The following is a 22,364-nucleotide window of genomic DNA, read 5'->3' on the forward strand; positions in this document are numbered from 1 at the left end:
CTGAAGCACAATGGCACAATCATAGTTCAATACAACCTTGAACTCCTGGGTTCAAGGGATCCTCCTGCCTCAATCTCCTGAGTAGCTGACACTACAGGTGCACATCACCAAGTCTGGCTAATTTTTAAATTTTTTGTAGAGATGAGGTCTTTCTTTGTTGCCCAAGCTGGTTCTCAAACTCCTAGCCTCAGGCAATCCTCCTTGTTTGGCGTCCCAAAGTGCTGTGATTACAGCCCTGAGTCACTGTGCCCAGCTCGATGGCTCTTATTATTTTGAGATATGTTCCTTAGATGCCTAGTTTGTTGAGAGTTTTTAACATGAAGGAATGTTGAATTTCGTTGAAGGTCTTTTCTGCATCTATTAAGATGATTATGTGGTTTTTGTTGTTAATTCTGTTTATGTGGTGAATCACATGTATTGATTTGCATATGTTGAACCAACATTGCATCCCAGGGATAAAGACCAGTTGATTATATTGAATTAACTTTTTGATGTGCTGCTGGATTAGTTTGCTAGTATTTTATTGAAGATTTTCTCGTCTACATGCATCAGGAATACTGGCCCGAAGTTTTTTGTTGTTGTTGCATCTTTGCCAGATTTTGACATCAGGATGATGCTGGCTTTGTACAAAGAAGTAGGGAGAATTTCCTCCTTCTTGATATTTATGGAACAGTTTCGGTAGGATTGGTATCCGTTCTTCTTTGTATGTCTTAAAGAATTTGGCTGTGAATGTATCTAGTCTAGGATGTTTTTTGGTTAAGAGATTTTTTTTTATTAATGATTCAATTTCAAAACTTGTTATTGGTCTGGTCAGGTTTTCACTCCCTTCCTGGTTCATTCAGTCTTTGGAGATTGCTTCTAGGAATGTATGCACTTCGTCTAGATTTTCTAGTCTGTGTGCATAGAGATGTTCATAGTTTCTGAGGATCTTTTGTATTTCTGTGGGATTGGTTGTAATATCATATTTGTCGTGTTTGTGATTTCTGATTGTACCGATTTGGATCTTCTCTCCTTTTTTGTTAATCTAGCTAGCAGTCTATCAATCTTTTTTTTTTTTTTTTTTTTTTTGAGACAGAGTCTCGCTGTGTCTCCCAGGCTGGAGTCGTGCAGTGATGCAATCTCAGCTCACTGCAGCCTTCACCTCTGGAGTTCAAGCAATTCTTGTGCCTCAGCCTCCCAAGTAGCTGGGGTTGTAAGCCTGTGCCACCACATGTGGCTGATTTTGGCATTTTTAGTAGAGATGGGGTTTCAGAATGTTGGCCAGGGTGGTCTCAAACTCCTGACCAGAAGTGATCTGCCCACCTTGTCCTCCCAAATTGCTGGGATTACAGGCGTGGGCTACCGTGCCCAGTCCACAGTCTATCCATCTTAGTTTACTCTTTCAAAGAACCATCTTTTGGTTCCATTGATCTTTTATTTGGATTTTGGCATCTCATTTTCACTTAGTTCTCTGATTTTAGTTATTTCTTTTCTTCTGCTAGCTTCAGGGTTAGTTTGTTCTTTTTATTCTTGTTCTTCTAGGTGCAACATTAGATTGTTAATTTGAGAACTTTTTTTTTTTTTTTTTTTTAGATGGCGTCTCACTCTGTCATCCAGGCCAGAGTGCGGTGGTGCAATCTTGGCTCACTGCAACCTCTGCTTCTGGGGTTCAAGCAGTTCTCCTGCCTCAGCCTCCTGAGTAGCTGGAACTACAGGCACATACCACCATGCCCAGCTGATTTTTTTTTTTTTTTTTTTTTTTTTTTAGTAGAGACAGGATGTCACCATCTTGGCCAGGCTGGTCTTGAACTCCTGACCTCAAGTGATCTGACTGCCTTGGCCTCTCAAAGAGCTGGGATTAGAGGCATGAGCCACCACACCCAGCCAGTTTGAGAACTTTCTAACTTCTTGATGTAGGTGGTTAGCACTAAAAGCTTTCCTCTTAATCACTGCTTTAGCAGCATCTCAGAGATTTATGTCTCTTTTTTCATTAATTTCAGATAATTTTTTGATTTCCGCCTTGATTTCATTGTTCACCCAGAAGTTATTCAGGAGTAAATTTTAAAATTTACATGTAATTGTGTGGTTTTGAGAGATCTTGCTGTTGATTTCTATTTTTAATGCACTGTGGTCCAAATGTGTGCTTGGTATGATTTTGATTTTTTTGAATTAATTGAGACTTGCTCTGTGGCCAAGCGTGTGGTCAATCTTAGACTATGTTCTGTGTGCAGATGAGAAGAATGTATATTCTGTGGTTGTTGGGCAGAGGATTCTGCATATGTTTATTAGGTCCAATTGATTGGGTGTTGAGTTTCAGTCCAGAGTTTTTGTGTTATGTTTCTGCCTTGATGATTTGTCTAATGCTTTCAGTGGGGTGTTGAAGTCTCTCACTATTATTGTATTTGTCTAAGTCTTTTCACAGGTAAAGAAGAACTTATTTTATAAATCTGGGTGCTTCAGTGTTGGGTATATACATATTTAGGATAGCTAAGTCTTCTTGTTGAGTTGAATTCTTTATTATTGTGTATGTCATGCCTTTCCTTGTGCGTCTTAATTGTTGTTGGTTTAAAGTCTGTTTTAGTTGACAGAAGAATAGTGACCACTGCTCTTTTTTGTTTTCTGTTTGCCTGAAAGATGTTTCTCCATCCCTTTACCTTGAGCCTCTGGGTATCATTATTTGTGAGATGGGTCCCTTGGAGACAGCAAACAGTTGAGTCTTGCTTTTTTATCCAACTTGCCACCCTATTCCTTTTAAGTGTGTCATTTAACCAGTTTACATTCAGGGTCAATATTGATATGTTAGGGTTTGATTTTGTCATCATATTGCTAGGTGGTTGTTATGTAGACGTGATTGCATAGTTTATAGTGTCACTGGAATATGTGTTTAAGTGTGGTTTGTGATGACAGGTATCATTTCTTCATTTCCATGTTTAGCACTCCCTTTAGGAGCTCTTGTGAGGCAGGTCTGGTGATAATAAATCCCCTTAGCATTTGCATGTCTGAAAAGGACTTCATTTTTCCTTTGCTTATGAAGCTTAGTTTGGTAGGATATGAAATTCTTGGTTGGAATTTCTTTTCTTTAAGGTATTGAAAATAGGCCCTACTCTCTTTTGGCTTGTGAGGTTTAAGCTGAAAGGTATGCTGTTAGCTGAGTGGGATTCTTTTTGTAAGTGCCCCTTTTCTCTAGCTGCCTGTATGATTTTTTTCTTTTGCATTGACCTTGGAGAATTTGATGACTATGTGTCTTGGGGATAGTCATCTTGCATAGTATGTCACAGAGGTTCTTTGAATTTCTTCAATTTGCATGTTGACCTGTCTAGTGAGATTTGGAAAAGTTCTGTGGACTATATCTTCAAATATGTCTTCCAAGTTGCTTGTTCTCTCTTCTTCTCTTTCTGGAATGTCAGAGTTGTATGTTTGGTCTCTTTACATAACCCCATATTTCTTAGAGGTTTTGTTCATTTTCTAAATTATTATTTACCTCAGGTTGGGGGTGTTTTCACAGGGGAATGCCATGGGTGTGGGGTGCTGCCAGTGGGAGTGCTCCAGTGAGGAGGGCCCCACAGGCAGGGGGTATTATAGCCAGCATGATGGGGAGTGCTGCAAGCGAGGGGGCCACGTGCAGGAAATGCTCCTTTGGTAACAGCTGAGGCACTTTTGGTGGGAAGTGCCCCAGCAAGGGGCACTGCAGGCAGGGAGCCATATTGGATGGGGGTGCACTCTGGTGGGAAGCACTCTGGTATTGGTAGTTGGGTTGCCTTGGGTGGGTAGCTCTGGTGAGGGCACCACAGGAGGGGGGCATTCTAATAGGGTGGCAGGGATTCAGCAGGTGGGAAGTTTTCTGAAGGGGTGGCAGCGAGGTCACAGGCAAACAAATTCTGGCAGGAGGCTGTCAGCAAAAGTGCTCTGGTGGAGCAGTGGGGGCTGCACTGCTTGCAGGCATGGCCAGGCAGGGACTCTTAGAGGAGTGTTTTCTTTATTACTGATTTCAACAATTTGATTGTTTAATTATGATGTACCTAACATGGTTGGTGTGTGTTTGGTTTTCAGTGAACTTTTTTGATCTATGAGTTTATTGTTTTCATCACATTTAGAAAATGTGATTTGGCCATTATTTCTTCATGTGTATTTTTTCTCTTCCCTCTTTGTGTTTTTTTTTTTTTTTTTGTATTATATCTTCAATTACACATACATTAGACTGCTGGTAATTTTCCAACCAGTCACTGACGATCTATTCATTTTTCTACCCTAGCTTTTTCCTTTGGCCTCTTTTTGGTAGATTCTATTACTATACTTTTAAATTCACTTCTATCTTATTCTGTTTACTCTTGAGCCCATCCAATGCGTTTTCATTGTTGGTGTTTTTTTTCTTTTATAGAAGTTCCATTTGGTTCTTCTTTTTTTGTATTTTTCTTTTCTAGTTGAATTTATGTTTTCTTTTGAATACTTACACATAGTTTTAATAGCTGTTTAACACCCTATTTGCTAGTTCATCATCTTTGTCATCTATGGCCCTGTTTCTCTTGACTAAATTTTCAGATGGTTATGGTCACATTTTTCTGTCTTGACATGCCTTGTAGTTTTTGCTTAGATGCTGGACATTGTGATGTTGGTAGTTGTTGAGAGCCTGGATTTTGCTATTTTCCTTTAATGAGTATAAGAATTAGCTTTGGTCAACAGTTAATATACTTTTGATCAGTTTGACCCCTTCAAGAATGTAGTCAAGCTTTGAAAGGAGTATCTAGCGTAGCCTTTGTTCCAAATATTTTTTAGCTCTCTGGATTTCTACTCCCTGTCCTGAATGAATGTCCAAAGAGTTTTTAGTCTGCATGGTCTGATCTGGCTGGATTGTCTGTATACCCTTTATGAGTTCTGGGAATTGTTCAGCTTACAACTCTCAGCTGCTTTTTGCTCAGCTTTGTTCTCAGCAGTGACTCAAGGGAACTCCTATGAGGGTTTCTGGAGCTTCTTTATTATGCAGGTTCTTCTTTCTGAAACAGCCCCACAACTTCCAGTTGCATCAACCTGCTTGAACTGTGAGACTGATATTCTAAACTCAGCTCTCTATGATCTCTGTCTGCATCATGGCTACAAGCAGAAAGCCATAGCTCACCTTTTTTTTTTTCTCTTTCTCTCAGGGATAATAGTCTTGCATTATCTGTTATCCTATGTCTTAAAACAGTCATTTGTTACACATTGTCAAGATTGTTAGTTGTTTTTAAAGAGATAGTAAGGATTGCTCATGTACCTTTATCAGGTCCTGTAATATGTTTTTAATTATAATGTTATTGAGCTATGGTATTATTTGCAATTCGTGAACTTTTAAAGGAAATGATAGTATAAGTTGAAATGATTTATAGCTGTTTGAATAGTCTTTGTTTAATATTTAAATTAAGGAAAGGTCCTCTTGATAATTTTATGCATTTGTTGTTGTGAAAAATTAGATTAATATCTTAAATATAGGTTTTAAATAAGCATGGCACTCATATACACTTTAAATTATTCTTTGCTCAATAAACTGAATGTTGTGCTTGTCATTACTCTTAATTATCTTTATAAAATGTACAGTGTTTACATGATTCGGGAACTCTGGAATATGCTTGAAAGTGCACATGGTGGTTTTTTTCTTTAAACTTTGTCACCTGCTATTTTACATCATATTTTAATCATAATGGTTTCTGTAGTGATAACGATTAAAATGCACAAAAAGTTTAAAGTTGAGATGTATTAAGTAACAACTAGTAAGACAGATGTATGTAGATATTAATACCTCAAAACCAAAATAAATCAGAGGAAGAGATAACTGAAGAGAGTCCTGGAGACTCCTTATGGGATTTTAGAAAGACTTTATCATGTGAGAAATTGCTTTTGCCAGAAGATTTTCTTTCCATTTTCATAATACATTGTTATCTCTCTAGCTTTATCAGATTTCAGGAAAAAAGAAAACTAAAATTAGTTGGATTTGGAAGCTTGTTTTTAGTTAATGAACAATTTGTTGAATACTTTTTCAAAATATGAATTGTTTTGCAAAACAAAACAGGAAAATTCAGTATAAGGAAAGTTAAGGAAATTTTAGTATAATTAAAAGAACCTCCATATTATACACTATAACAATCTGTTCTCTTTAAGTAATTAGAAATCACCCTTGTGTTAACTAATAAATTTTGTGTCTAAAAAATTTATTTTTGAAGATAATTTCCAGGTAATATTTGTCTCTCATAGCTTTATGCTTTAAAATGGAATTCTGTTACCAAAGTTTGTTATTTTTGAATTTGCTTCTTTAGAAGACTGTTTTCTCCTTAGGGGAATGGCTTGATAAATATTTCTGAAAGTTATATATGAATATGTGTTTTGGTAAGGGGAGGTGAGGAGAGTCTTTGCCTAATTATTGAAGTTAAGAATAATATTTTTTTTGTGGTTTGAAATACTTTATGGAAGGCCTTTTTTTTTTTTTTCCTATTTCTTATAAGAATCTACTCAAATAGGTAGATTCCTGTTACATTATAAATGCTGGAAATATATTTTTTATGTATAACTGCTCTTTTGTGACTGGATTTTTTCCACAGAGCTTATCAAAACACAATAGAAGCAATATTGGAACTGAAGGTGGACCACCTCCTTTTGTGCCTTTTGGACAGGTAATGACTTTTGTGTTGGCAGATGAATTTAAATTAGGAAAAAGTGTTTTTCATTAGCATTCAAGCTATGTTTCATTATGTGCTGAACTATTTATTAAGAGGTTATGGGTTATTTGGAAATATGAAGTTCAAGGAATTTAATAATTTTGAGATTTTTTTCCTTCACTGTAGTTACATTGTTGACGTTTGTGAGAGCTGTTAACCCAAAGATTGAAGCAATTAAAAGCCATATCTGAAGAGTAACTTATAACTAATTAAAATAGGATGGGAGAGAGTTTTTTTTTCAAGGGAAATTCAAAAGAAGAAGACAAAAATATGTCATAATTTCTCACTTGTTCATTAAAAACATTAGAGGGGGAGAGAAAAATAAAGCCACACAAAGTGATCAAAGTGCTACTTTGAAGCAGCTCCCCTTCTGACCAGTATCTTGTGACTTCAGTTGTCTTCAGCATCAAATTGATTCTCAACAATCTTCTCCAGCCTGATCTTGCTTTATCCCTGACAATTCTAAGAATAATTCTTGTGGCAGCTTGCTCTTCTCCTGATGATGCCATCAACATTTAGCTGTTGGTAATCTGTCTTGCATTTGCTCTTTAATTTTCTTCAAGAGTGCTGGGCTGGCTAAGAGTAGCAATGAGTTGTGGACATAACAGGTAGGCAACAGGTCTGCATTTCCATAATAAGGTTTATCGTGTGTGTGTGTGTCTAAATTTTGGTATTTAGTAAGATCATTTGACTGTCACCCTCTTTAAAAGCCTTTTGTAAGATATACTCTCACTTAAGTAAGTCATTTTTGCATCAAACCTATTTTGAAGCATTTAAAAAATAATGTTGATTTTTTTTTTTTTTTTACTGAGTTTGGAAGAAGAAATAGCCAAGATAAAAGGAAGTATGAAGTCCTATGGGGTGATCCATGTTGATGGTTGATATTCTCCCAGTGTAATGAAAACCTCCATAGGGAAAACAGTGTAAACATTCTAATAACTTATATTTGAAAATAATAGTATATTTGTAAAAATTTAACCTTAAACACTTTGGTGATAATATTTCTCTTCCAGAGACTTATGATCTAATTATTCTTAAGACTTTGAAGTGTGTTTTATAGCTTCTTAGGGGTTAGAGAATATAATAAAAGCTATAATTTCAATAATATTATTTGGTTATAAAGTTCATTCTGAAAAAATTCTTGTATAGCATCTTGCAGCTTTGTACGTGGGTTGGATAGGTAATGCTGACCGTGTATTTATTGGTGTCAATATGATATGTTTATATTACTGAAATTTTTCTGTATTTGTGGAACACATTTCTTTGAGATCTTCCCATTTTCCTTTTTATTAATGAGTTGAGAAAAAGTTCATTTTATATGATTTTTACTGGTAAGATTGGACTGGAGATCAGAATTGAGGGCTTCTTTTTAGGCAGTGATGCCTTTTTTTTTTTTACTTTACGAGACAAAAATATAAAAACTTTGAAGCCTGATATGGGGGGCAGGTATGTTTTTAGAGTGTGGTTTATAAGTACAGAGACACCTTTGTATATGTTAATATAATTGTACTAACCAATCCACATATATATATTGTGGTATAATATGGAAATTAAGCTCTTAATTACAAAACCAAATTTATGTCTTATTGTGCATTAGTCAAGATTGTTTGAAATCTAAAATTATTTATTACCCTAAAGTGAAAGCTCTCCTAATCCAGTGTATGTTTTAAATATGTGTCCTGTTTAGATGGCCACATATTTATATAGCTCTTAATTTTATTTACTAGTTATGTTTATTGAAAAGTTACTTTCCCAGCTTTCTACTTTTACTTTTAAATATATGGGATACAATTTTATTTGTATAGGCTTTTAGCTATTGTAAAAGATACAAGATACTTTTGAAGAAGTATTACTTTCTAATGAAAACTTGAATCTCTTTTGAAACTACTAAGTTGACTTATTCTTACTTGTTTTACTAGAAGTGTGTATCTCATGTCCAAGTGGATAGCAGAGAACTTGATCGAAGAAAAACATTGCAAGTTACAATGCCTGTCAAACCTACAAATGATAATGATGAATTTGAAAAACAAAGGACGGCTGCTATTGCTGAAGTTGCAAAGAGCAAGGAAGTAAGAAATCAAACCATTACATGTTTTATTTCTTATCATTATGTTCTATTTAGATTATTTGTGATCGTTATTGTCTTTTCATATAAGCTAACTAATTCAACAAACGTTTAACCTTATTCTTCTTGCATATTCCATAACTAGGAATGCCCTGCCACTTCATGGGATCTTACATATTTTATTCATGTGTTCTTTTTCCAGATCTCCATGGTAGTTCCAGTAAGTTACTCTTGCTGGCAAATTACCCTCCTTTTCTCCTTCCGTTTTTTTAAACAATGTAGCAACTGAACACACTTTTTATTCTGGCAGGAAGTTTCCTATTAGTAGTTGGGCTAGTTGCCACTTTTTTGGGGATAATTTCCCCTTATTAATAGCAACTTAAGAGAAATAGCAGCTTCTGAGAGATGAATAAAAATCAGCGGATCTGTCACTGCATCAGGATTAACATTTTTGTCTTTATACTTATTTAGTGTATAGTAAAAAATAATTTTATCTTTACATTATGTGTCTATTTACACACACACAAATCCTTTTTAACTGACAAATAATTACACATATATATGAGGTACATGTGATATTTTGATACATGTATACAATGTGTAATGATCAAATCAGGGTAATTATATCTGTCACCGCAAACATTTACCATCTTTGTGTTGAGAACATTCAAAACTCTCATCTAGCTATTTTGAAATATACAATAAATTATTGTTAATTATAATCACCCTAGTGTTTTATTGAACACTAGAACTTATTCCTCTTAACTGTAATTTAATTCCCATTAATCAGCCTCTCCCACTCTTCCTTAACCTTCACCCTTCCCAGAGTCTAGTAACTACTATGCTGCTCTTCTATGAGACAACTTTTTTATCTCTCACATATGAGTGAGAATATGCAGTATTTGTCTTTCTGTGGTTGGCTTATGTCACTTAATGTAATGTCCTTCAGGCTCATCCATGTTGCTGAGAATGGCAGGATTTCTTTCTTTTATATAACTGAATAATAATCCATTATGTATAGACAGTCAGCTCTCCATAGTTGTGGATTCAACTCTTCCTAACTATCAACCAACAGTGGATCAAAAATATTTTGGGGGAGGTGGTGATAGGATGGTTGCATGCTGATTTCAGTGGTAAATGATGTTGACATTTTTCCATATACCTGTTGACCATTTGTATGGTCTTTTGAAAAATGATATTCAAATCATTTGCCCATTTTTAAATTGGATTGTTTGGGTTTTTTTTTTGGACAGAGTCTTGCTCTGTCGCCCAGGCTGGAGTGCAGCGGCGTGATCTTGGCTCACTGTAACCTCTGCCTCCCAGGTTCAAGCTATTCTCCAGCCTCAGCCTCAGCCTCCCAGGTAGCTGGGACTACAGGTGTGCACCACCACGTCTGGCTATTTCTTTTTTTGTATTTTTAGTAGAGACGGGGTTTCACCATGTTGGCCAGGCTGGTCTTGAACTCCTGACCTCAGGTGATCCGCTCACTTTGGCCTTCCAAAGTGCTGGGATTACAGGTGTGAGCTACCGTGCCTGGCCGGGTTTATTTTTTGTTTTGTTTAGTTTTGTTTTGCTTTTGAATTGTTATGTTCCTTATATATTCTAGATATTAACTCCTTGTCAGATGGATAGTTTGCAATTATTTTCTTTCATTCTGTAGGTTGTCTCTTCACTCTGTTGATTGAATTCTTAGCTATGCAGAAGCTTTTTAGTTTGATATAATCTCATTTGTCTATTTTTACTTGTGTGCCTGTGTTTTTGAGGTCTTATCCAAAAAATCTTTGCCCAGACCAACATCCTGAACAACAAACCCCTCCCTCTTATATTATTGATAGCCAAAGTCCTCTTTTTATTATTTTGAATTACTTGCTTATTTGTAATAGGTGTTTTTCCTATTGATTTCTTTTAGACTGATAAGAAATTTTAGGTCATAAATTAGTTGCTACATAGACATTTCTTAACCAGTGAGATTGAAATTTTCCTTTATTCAAAACCCGTAATGAAGCTTAGCTTACAATTGCTTTCCTATTTAATTTTGAAGTGTAAGTAGTAGTGTTCTTGAATTTTGGTTGTTCTTCCCGCAATGTCTTTCTGTTGTCAGTCTAGTACAGGGGCCAGAAGCACAAGCTCTGGAATCACAGGCTGGAAGCATATCCTGCTGACACCTTTAGATGGTTACTCAGCTTTTTGTATCCCCTGTTTTTTATTTTTTTCATCTGTGAAACTCGGAGATGATAATGGTACCTACTTCGTATGTGAGAATTAAAACATTTAGAGCTAATACTACTGTTACTTGGTGAAAGGGGCCGGGCGGAGACCAAACTACACCGGTCACGGTCAAGAGATCTTTATTGGAGGTATCGAGCGGCACCATGCAAGGAGAAGGAAGAGAAGAAAGAGAGGGCTGCTGGTGTGCTGGGTTTTATATCCCTTGGGCCTACATGTATTGGGCTAGGGGCGGGCCCAAGGGAGGGCGGGAGATGCTTCTTTCTGATTGGCCCTCCTTTGGCGGGTTCAGACAGTGCCCGGTCAAGGAGGGGAGAAGAACCCGGAACCGGCCTCATCTTAAGGTACGGCGCCATTTTAAGGTTACCTAACATTCCTCCCTTTTTGTTTTCTTAAATGGGGGAAAATGGGCATCATGGTTCATCTGGCTGCTTCCTGCTGAGTGGGGGTGCTGTGGGGAGGTGGCACAGGGAGAACTGTCAGGGTTGTGCATGGGGTACAGTATGAGTATGAGGCCAAGCAATAGGGCGCTATACATGAAGACTTCATTAGACGTAAAGTCCATGAATGTTCCTTGTAGGTATAGATACTCCAGTGCCGTGAGCCAGTTGAGGGACAGGGATGGGTTGGCGATGAGCCAGCTGTCTGAGTGAAGGGTGTTTAAGAATTGGTAGAATCGGCTTGCTGTAGCCATCTGGGGTACTAGGGGTAGAGTTTGGTCTGCCCGAAGAGAAAAGAAGTTGGTAGTTAATTTAGGGTGCGAGGGCAGGCCTACCCCCTCCCCCCTCCAATCCTGGGTATCTGTTGCCGGTCGTTGGCCGTTTAAGAGGTCAGCATGGTGTGAGACTGTCTCTGGAGTCTGCCGTGTCTTCACAAGTCGCTAGGAGCTGGTAGTTTCTGAGGAGAAGCTGGTTAAATGTTTGGTTAGAGATGGATACTCAGTTTTGAGGGAACGGGAAATAGTTATGGTTTGAGTTGGATATGCCCAGGCATTGCTGGGATATATGCCTCCTGTAACTGACTGGCCCCAGACCGGGTTGGCGGGGTTGTCGATATGTATGGCTCGGGAGGAGGCATTGTTTTTAGTGGTATAATATAGGAAGGGGGTGTGTTTGTTGATGTGGGAGCCAGACGGCAAAGTGGAACATGTGGAAGAGAGGGTCCCAGCCGTTTTCTATCAGAGTGAGCCTGGGAAGGGGAAGATCCACCGTGGGGCTGATGTAGTTGGTGTGTGTCCTCCTGTGAATGTTGTATGACTCTTTAACTGTGAAGAGATAATAGGGCTGGGAAGAGGGCCCGCTGGCGGAGGAAAGTGTAAAGATGTGAGAGGTGGAAAGCCAGAGAAGAGGACTTAGGAGATGCATGAGAGCGGGGCATAAGCAGTTTGGTTCTTCGTGTGGTCCGGGTTGGTAGCCGGTTTCAACCTGGAAATGTGAAGCCAAGGAGTTAGACGTCCTGGTGATTCTTGGAATCTAGCGGCCGTGGGAGTGCAGTGTATAATTTGGAGAGGCCCTTTCCACTTAGGGACTAGGGAGACAGATGTAGTAGGGCTGGGTGCAGAGTAAAACACCCACTCCCCTGGTTTAAGGGGAAAGGACTGGTGACTGCGGGTAGTATTGGGCAACAGGCACTCCTGTCGCTTCCACAGCTCACACCGGATGAAGGACAGGAGGGGATAGCTAATGTGTTGTGGGGCCATCCAAGAGGTGGGACTGGTACCTGGTGGGAGTGCAGATCGGCCATACATGATCTCAAAGGGAGACAGAAGGGTGGGCTTTTTTGAGAGCACCTGGAATTTGAACAGGGCTGTAGGTAGTAATTTTACCCAGTCTAGGTGTAATTCTAGGGTGAGTTTGGTTAGGGTTTCTTTAAGGGTACGGTTAGTCCGCTTGACTTTTCTGGAGGATTGAGGGTGGTAGGGGATGTGGAAGTGCCAAGGAATGTTGAGGCAGTTGCTATGTTTCGAGAGATTTGGGAGGTGAACTCGGGGCCATTGTCAGTTTGGAGGGAAGAGGGGATTCTGAACTGCGGGATAATTTCAGATAGTAGGATGGAAGCAACTGTATTTGCCCTCTTGTTGGTAGTTGGGAAGGCTTCAACCCATCCGGAAAAGGTGTCAACTAGGACTCAATACAATTGTGTTGAGGGGGATGACGAGCGATTGGCAAGAGAGTAGCGGGGTTGAGAGGAGCGCACGATTGAAAGGAGATTGTGGGGTCTCGTAGAAATGAGACTAGGAGTGACAGTATGCGGCGGGGGGAAGGGTCTGCAGGCTCTTATATGTGAGGAGGTCTTTAAGTTGATGGGGAGAGGTGATGGCAATGTTTGCCCCAAAAGTGAGTTTTTTTGATTCCAGTAGTAAGAGGTAAGCTGCTGCTAAGGCCCAGAGGCAGGGAGCCCATCCCCGCACAGTAGGGTCTAGTTGTTTGGATAAGTATGCTATTGCAGCAAACGTGGGTCCCTGAATTTGTCCCAGGACTCCTAGAGCTAGGCCGTGGTGTTCATGAACGTAGAGGATGAAAGGTTTTTGAAGGTTTGGCAGGTGTAGGGCCGGAGCCTTCAGTAGGGCTTGTTGGAGTGCGTGAAAGGGTTGTTGGATGACGGTGTCTAGGGGTTCAGATGGGGCTCCTCAGGAGAGCTCATAAAGTGGTCTCGCTGGGAGGGAGTTATTGGGAATCCACGTTCTGAAATAACCTGCAAGCCCTAGGAATGAAAGAAGTTCTTGTTTGGTTTTGGGGATGGGGAGGCTTCGGATAAAGCACTTTTGGTCTAAGGTGATGGCCTTTGAGTTGTGGGAGAGGAGGACTCCTAAATAGGTAACCTGTGTTGAGGAGAGTTGGACTTTACGGGGGGACACTTGGTACCCTTTATCCGCAAGGAAGTTGAGAAGGGAAGTGGTGTCGGTTTGGGAGACAGCCAGAGAAGGGCTGCACAGGAGAAGATCATCTACATATTGTAAAAGGGTGGACTGGGGAAGGCGGAGCTGTTTTAGATCTGAGGCGAGGGTTTGACCAAAGATATGGGGGCTGTCTCGAAACCCCTGAGGGAGGACTGTCCACGTTAGTTGCTGTGATTGTAGAGTATCTGGGTCTGTCCCAGTGAAGGCAAAGAGGTCTTGTGATTGAGGGGAAAGGGGAATGGTGAAAAAGTCATCTTTAAAGTCTACAACCGAAAAGTGAGTAGCGTCGGGTGGAATAGAGGAGAGGAGAGTGTAGGGGTTAGGGACTAAAGGATGGATTGGCTTTATGGCCTCATTAATAAGTCTAAGGTCTTGGACAAGATGGAACTTGCCATTAGGTTTCTTAACAGCTAGAATGGGGGTATTAAATGGAGAGTGGGTTGGCCTGAGGAATCCTTTCCTTAAAAGGTCTGAGATTATGGGTTGTACTCCTCATAGGCTTGAGGCAGGAAGAGGGTATTGAGGCTGGCAGGGGAAATGGTTGGGGTTTTTGAGGAGGATTTGTATGGGAGTACATTGTGCCAATGAGGGGGTGGTGGTATCCCAAACCGAGGGGTTGACGCATAGTGGGAGTGGAGGTGGAACGGGAGCAGAAGTCTGGTCGATGGAACTAGCTACCAGAGCAATGAGGGATGTGGAGTTTGAGGAGGTTATAGGGTGGAAGGTGATTGAGGTTTTGAACTTGGAGAGGATGTCCTTTCCCAATAAAGGGAGGGGGCATTGAGGCATGACAAGGAACCTGTGAGAAAAAATGTGGCCTGAGAGGGAGCAAGATAAGGGAGGAGTGGCTCTGGGGAGAATGGTTTGACCTCCAACCCCTACTATAGGAGATCCAAAAAGGGAAGTGGCACCCCAAAACTCTCACAAGACTGAGAAAGTAGCCCCGGGATCAAGGAGGAAGATGACGGGACGCCCATCCACCGTTAGACCCTGGGCTCCTGTGAAGTGATGATCTGAGTCAGGAAAGGAGTCCCAAGGCCCCGTCAGTCTTCAATGGCCAGTCCTAGAAGATCAGGGTTTGGGCTGAGGGTGGACCTGGCCCCCCTTTGGGGACCAGGGCAATCCACGGCCCAATGGCCAGGCTGGTGGCATTTTGGACAGGGCTGGCTGGGGGGCCTGGGATTTGGGCACTCTCAGACCCAATGTCCTTCCTTACCGCATTTAAAACAGGGCCCAGGTGGCTGACATTGAGGGTGGGTGGAGGGCAATTTACGGCCATGTGACCCTGTGGTGGACCAAGGAGAGGCTTGGAGAGCTTGGGCCAACATTTGGTACTTTTGCCTCCTGGCCTTCTCATCTCGGTTGTAATAAACCTTGAATGCCATTGCTAAGATCTCGGTCTGTGGAGTGAAGGGGCCTCTGTCTAACTTTTTAAGTTTGGCCCTGATGTCAGGAAAGCTCTGTGCAAAAAAATGAGACATGAGGAGCTGCCTGCCATCAGGGGCCTCTGGGTCTATGTTGGTGTATTATTGGAGCGCCTGTGTAAGGCAGTCAAGGAAGGCAGATGGGTTTTCATGTTTTTCTTGTACTATTTCATGGAGTTTTTCAAAATTAACAGCCTTTTGGGCTGCCTTGCGCAGTCCAGTTATTAGGCAGGTGGTGAAGTGGTCTCTGGCGGCAATGCCGTTTGGGGTGTTGTAGTCCCAATTAGGCTCTTGTTCAGGGACTGCCTGTGCACCTAGTGGTAGGGCGGGGGTCGTCTGATGGACCTCATCGGCATAGGTGCGGGCCTGCTCCCAGACCCACCGGCGCTCTTTAGGGAGAAGGGTATTAGAGAGGATCATGTAGATATCGTGGAAAGTGAGACTATAAGCTTGTAGGAGATATTGAAACTCTTTGGTGTAGGAGGCGGAGTTAGAGGTATAAGAGCCTAAGCGTTTTTCAATTTGAGACAAATCGGCCATAGAGAAAGGAGCATGGACACGGACAATGCCCGCCGCCCCCGCAACCTCCCTGAGGGGGGCAAGGACGGGAAGGTGTGACCTGGAAAAAAGATGGGGAGGAAGAGGTTGAGGGCGAAGGCAATGCGGGGGGGAGGTACTGGAAGAGGGGGCAGGGGCGTGGGGGGGTCGGGCAGCTACTGGTTGAGCGGCGACCGGAAGATGAGGTGGAGGGTGGTAGTATGGGGGCGGGGTTCGTCGGCCGGATCAAAGTCGGGAGTGGGAGGAGAGGTTGGTAGCTTGAGAGCAGCTATAAGGTGTTGCGGCTTGCAAGGGAGGCAGAGGTTGGGTTTGTCCTGTAGAAGAAAGAAGCCATGAACCTAGGGGATCTCTGCCCATTTTCCTGTTCGCTCACAATAGTTGTAGAGATCCCGGAGAAGGTTGGGATCAAAGGACCCATAAGTGGGCCATCTGTTTTGGTTGTCTAGGGGGTAGGTGGGCCAGTTTTGAGTGCACAATTTAATGAGGTGTGTAGGTTTGAGATCAGCAGCCAAACCAAGGGCTGATAAGTTATTTAAAAGGCATTGTAAGGGAGAGTCAGCCGGCAGGGATGCAGAGGCTCCCATTATGAGAAGAGGGGGTTTACGGAAATATATGGCAAAGGGCTGGGCAGGGCGCCCCCTACCAGCTGATGACCATGCTGTGAGTCAGACCCTTCAAGTCGGTCGTCACTGAAACGAAAGGACTGAGGGCCTCTAGGAGGCCGAGGACTGTGGGCCACCTGGTACCAGGATTTTCAGAGCGAGAAAGGGGAAGGGGCCCAGGCCTGGCGAGTGAGGAGGAAAAGGAGGGAACCCTGCTCCCTGGAGGCCGAGTCTAAAATAGGATTTACGGCAGCTATGTGGGCAGCCGAGGCGGGAGCTGGTCGACTGGTGTCGGACACTGGAAGGGTAGATTTACCGAGATGAGGCCGGTGTTGGGTGTAGAGGTCAGCGAACAGGAAAATGAGCGAAGACCGGCCGGGGTCTGGACTGAGCCCGAAAGGGATCGGGGTCCCACTGAGGGGGGTGGGGAGTCCCGATCCGAGTCACGGCACCAATGAAAGGGGCCGGGCAGAGACCAAACTACACCAGTCGCGGTCAAGAGATCTTTATTGGAGGTGTCGAGCGGCACCATGCAAGGAGAAGGAAGAGAAGAAAGAGAGGGCTGCTGGTGTGCTGGGTTTGATATCCCTTGGGCCTATGTGGATTGGGCTAGGGGCGGGCCCAAGGGAAGGCGGGAGATGCTTCTTTCTGATTGGCCCTCCTTTGGCGGGTTCAGACAGTGCCCAGTCAAGGAGGGGAGAAGAACCTGGAACTGGCCCCATCTTAAGGTACGGTGCCATTTTAAGGTACCCCATGTTACCTAACACTTGGCACAAATCATAACACTCTTGCTCAAAGCTCTCAGTAAACGTGACTATTGCTATTCTTTACTTTTTCCTCTATCCAAGGCATACTTTTAAAAAAACAGTTTTAGCATTTCTTAAATTAATACATTTTATATAATTTGCATGAAATATATTTATTTTTTTCCAGAAATACATAAAATTATGGAGTTTCAGAAGATATTGAGAATATATATTTTTAAAATGATTATAGAAAGATGTTCTTTTGATTTACATTTATCTCAAATGAACTTTTCTACCAAGGATTTTGTTGGATGCAGTTACAGCTGTCTATTTACTGGAGCATAGTTAACCTATTATAATGTGCTGCTTTTTGTTGTCACAATTGATACTATATTTTCCAATAAATATTTGATAAAGCATCTTAGTTTTTTTTTTTTTTTTTTTTTACAGCAGACATGAAAACATCTCAATTTATATATGAGGGAATTTATGGAGGCTCAAAACTAACAAACAAAACTTGGGACTTGTCCAAGGTTATCCAGTGATAATTGTAGGACTCAATCGATGTAACTTAGAAGATCTGAATCATAGTAATATAAGCATACTAAATAAGCAGATTGCAATTTTAAATATAATAGTCTGTTTAGTCCTCAAGATAGTGAGAGCTGAGCCAAGACTTGAAGGAGGTACAAGAATTAACTACTTGGTTATCTGAGCAAGAGTATTCCAGGCAGAAGGAAAAGCCATGGCAAAGGCTCTAAAGCAGGAGCACAGAGAAACAGCAGAGTGGCCAGAGGAAGCAGAGAGAACAGAGGGACAAGTAGTAGAAGATAAAGTCAAGAGAGATAATGGAGGTTACCTTATGTAGGGCCCTGTAAACTAGTGTAAAGACATTGTACTTCATTCAAGGAGAAATGGGAGCCTTTGGAATGTTTTGAGCACAGCTGACCTATATTCTAAAAGAGTAATTGTAGCTGCTGTGTTCAGACTTGGTTGCAGAGAAGGAAAATTGGAAACCAACAAGTAGAGAATTATTGAAATAATCTAGGATTTAAAAAAAATGATGATGGCTTGGACAAATATAGCAGTTGTATAGGTAGTGCAGAGTGGTCAGATTCTGGAATTTTGAAGGAGCCATTAGGGTTACTGAGATTGGATATAGGGTACAAGAGAAGATGTGGTATCAAGAATGAATCTAGCCAGGCACAGTGGCTCACGCCTGTAATCCCAGCACTTTGGGAGGCTGAGGTGGGCAGATCACCTGAGGTCAGGAGTTTGAGACCAGCCTGACCAATATGGAGAAACCCCATCTCTACTAAAAATACACAATTAGCTGGGCGTGGTGGCGCATGCCTATAATCCCAGCTACTCGGGAGGCTGAGGCAGGAGAATCGCTTGAACCCGGGAGGCAGAGGTTGCGGTGAGCTGAGACTGTGCTATTGCACTCCAGCCTGGGCAACAAGAGCAAAACTCCATCTCAAAAAAAAAAAAAAAAGAATGAATCTAAGAGTTTTACCCAGAGAAATTGGCAGGTTAGAGTTACTTGCCTTGAAATGAAGAAGCCTGGAGTGGAGCAGGTGTGAGGGGAGAAAGATCTGGTGCTCCATTTTGAACATGTGAATATCGAGGTACTTATCAGACGTGCATGTAGTAATAATGTTTAATAGACAGTAAGACTGAAGAGTAAGCTTTAAAACAGATACATGCACTTGAGAGTTGTAGACATATGGATGGTATTGAAAATTATGAGGCCAAATGAGATCACCAAAGGAATGAGTGTTGATAGAGAACAGAAAAAGCTAAGGAATGAACCCTGTAACACTTCAATTTGAACTTAGAGCCTAGATGGCAGAAGTGGAACTAGTCAAGGTGTGACCAGTAACAGGATAAAAACAGACAATGCAGAAAATACATTATGGAGAAGGAAGTGTTAAACTTATCAAAGGCAATTGAAAAGTTATATAAGATGAGGACTTAGAATTAATATGGAATCGAGGAAGTTGTTTATTCCATCCTCATTCCTCTTAACATGTATATGGTTGGTGGTATGATAAACCATATGGGGTTAAGATAAAGTATAACCATGCATGTACCAACAGTGTGTGGGTTGATGTGGTCAAAATCTATGTGAGTTCTTTAATGATTATTTCAGTTTTTTTTTTTTTTAATAAGGAAGTAAGCATGGTCAACAGTGACATGAGAAGGTGGTTTGAGAAGTGAGGAGAATGTGTAAAATAGTGGTCTAGAAGATTAGGTATATGTGTGCGCTAGGGAAATATAGTAAGATTGCTAGACAGCATTAAGGCCCACTTGGGTTTCACAGTCATGATGATCTCATGGATGCCTAATTCATGTAATATGAGCAAAAAGATGTTGCTCATAAAGGGCAACACCAGTTACCTTATGGGTAATGTTTAGGTTGTGATGGTTCTAGATATTTATATGAGTGAGTAGTAACTATTTTAGAGCAGTAAAAAGCAACTCTGAAAATGCTGCTTATTCTATTCCTTAATCCATAAAATGGAAAGAAAAGTATAAGTAAATGCATCCAGAAGATGGGACTATTTCACTGGCACCAAAGGGAAAAATACTTTTGGAATTATGGGATGTAAATTTTGGAACTATATTTAATTTGGAACAGGTGAGATTCTAGACGTTTCAGGTAATTTTGTTCTAGTATATTAACCAAAATAGTAAATACCATCTGTTATTGAGTGTTTGCCATCTGCCAGCTACTGAGATAATCACTTCGTATCAATGATGTCATTTAATTCTCCAAATATCCCAGTGAGGTAGGTTTTCTAATCCCAGTTTTAAAGATCAAAAACCTGAGGCTCTGTGGAAGGTGGAAGTTAAGTGACTTGCCTGAAGGCTAAAGATAGTGGCTGGGCGAAGGTAAGTCCCAGCCTTGTCTAGTTACAAAGCCTATGTGCTTCACTGTGCTACCTTGCCTCCTAGTCTAATAAATTTTGTACCACATTAATAAATACGTTTTTCTAGTTACACAAGTAATGACTATGAAGGCATTTCAAATATTTTTTTTTTTCGCTGGGATTCCATAAACCCAAAATTGAATGAATCTAGTAATGAATCTTTGGTAACTGAAGATGTGGTTTTAATTTTGATTTGAGTTAAATGTAAATACTGTAGTTTATCAGCTACCTAATAGAGATACTTAATATGTTATCCATTAGTGCTCATCCAACATTTAAAAAAAGTTTTCATGTATACTTCTTTGTATTTTCTTCTGTTTCAAATAATTTTCTAATGTTATTATGTTATATATAATTTATATCTAAGATGTTTCCTTACTGTAATCATTTTAAAACATATTTAAAAATATTGGTCATTGTCTCTAATAAAAATTGTTTTAGTTTCTTCTTTTATCATATCCATGAGAACTATAAAAATATTTCCCAGGCACGGTGGCTCATGCCTGTAATCTCAGCTCTTTGGGAGGGCAAGGTGGGTGGATCATCTCAGGTCAGGAGTTCGAGACCAGCCTGGCCAACATGGTGAAACCCCATCTCTACTAAAAATACAAAAATTAGCCGGGTGGTAGTGGCACATGCCTGTAATCCCGGCTACTGAGGAGGCTGAGGCAGGATAATCACTTGAGCCTGGGGGGCGGAGGTTGTGGTGAGCTGAGATTGCACCACTGCACTCCAGTCTAGGTGACAGAATGAGAACCTGTCTCAAAAAACAAAAAAAGTATAAAAATATTGTACAACCAAATGTTTCATACTGTACAGGTAACAACTGGCGATGCTTTTCAGTTATGAATTTGTGTCTTTCCAAACCAACATTATTTATGTCCTAATCTTTTCCTAATAGTTTTGAAAAACAAAAATAAGATAAAATCAAATTTTCAAATTTAATATCACATATATATTTATTCAAAAAAGACAGGCCAAATAAGAAATACAGACTTAAAAGCTTTTATATGCAGTTGGTAAGAAATGGCATATTACATGATTAATGTAAATAATAAATTAGTAATGAGAGTTTTAATCTAATGTTCAAACTTGTTTACTAAGATTATGCAATCATAATACTGAACTATGAACATAATTTTAATGATTCTAAAGATAACCTTGCCTGGTTGCTGGATTTAGAACCCAACTCTCAAGACAGTAGTCAAGTATTTTACCCTAAAGTCATTTTAACAAGTAGTCTTCATAATGCTTGTAGTATTTTCTTCTCTATAGTTGTACACTCATTTTCATGACTTCCCTTTTATTCACAAATCATGTAATTATTTTTATTGCCTGGCCTGGATTTGTGAATAAAAGAGATTGTGACTAGTAGATATTTTTGCTATGCAAAAGGAATGTTAGTATTTTATTTTTTCATGTAAAACATAATTAGGAAACTTTTAATTACTTCAGTTGTTTTTAGTCATAGCTTAGTTTTTAGAGCTATTTTTAAATGCTGTTTACATACCTCTCTTTTATCTTTCTCTTATCTAAAGACCAAGACATTTGGAGGAGGTGGTGGTGGTGCTAGAAGTAATCTCAATATGAATGCTGCTGGTAACCGAAATAGGGAAGTTTTACAGAAAGAAAAGTCAACCAAATCAGAGGGAAGACATGAAGGTGTCTATAGAGAACTGGTAAGGCTAAAGAACTAACCACAAATTTAAAGTGTTATTTCTTTAAATGATTCTTTTATTCTTTCTTACCACCACCACTGAGTTTGTGCAATGTATTATGGATAGATGTTATAACTCTTGAAGGCTTTCATTAAGGATTACAATTAAATCATGAAAAATTTGGTTTGTTTGAAAAATAATTTACTTAAAACCTCTATCTCACTTAAATTACTAATGTCCTAATAATATATTTTGGAATGGATTGATAAAAAGCCATCAAAAGATGATGCATCAACAACATACATTTTCCTGTGCTTCCCCACCTTCCCCACATCTTTTGTCAAATTTTGTCTAAAGTGATTTTGTTTTGTTTTCTACTGCTCTTTGGGAAGAATATTGTGAAACAAGCATATGTATTATGTGGACCCAATTGCAAAATATTCTTGAATTTTTAAGATAAATGAGTGGAGTCAAACATATTTCTGGCATGCTGCAGTGTTCGTAGATCTAAGGATGTTTGCAAAAATTCATTTTCCTCTGCCTTTAGAGGTTGAATGACTTTGGTTGATTTTTGTCTTTAGGGTAAAAAAC

The 22,364-nt window shown here is 40.2% G+C and overlaps 1 protein-coding gene across 8 annotated transcripts in view; it reads left to right on the forward strand.

The window, feature by feature from the left end:
• Window positions 1-22,364, forward strand: part of TDRD3 (tudor domain containing 3) — a 181,628-nt gene that overhangs the window by 80,695 nt on the left and 78,569 nt on the right. For all 8 annotated transcript variants that reach the window (XM_030813473.1, XM_030813474.1, XM_030813475.1 and 5 more), the window contains 3 exons: window positions 6,546-6,617; window positions 8,582-8,731; window positions 21,654-21,794. In XM_030813473.1, the coding sequence (XP_030669333.1) occupies window positions 6,546-6,617; window positions 8,582-8,731; window positions 21,654-21,794 (363 nt within the window). The remainder of the gene's footprint in view (window positions 1-6,545; window positions 6,618-8,581; window positions 8,732-21,653; window positions 21,795-22,364) is intronic.

Source organism: Nomascus leucogenys, chromosome 5 (assembly GCF_006542625.1).
Source record: "Nomascus leucogenys isolate Asia chromosome 5, Asia_NLE_v1, whole genome shotgun sequence".
Classification (NCBI taxonomy): domain Eukaryota; kingdom Metazoa; phylum Chordata; class Mammalia; order Primates; family Hylobatidae; genus Nomascus; species Nomascus leucogenys.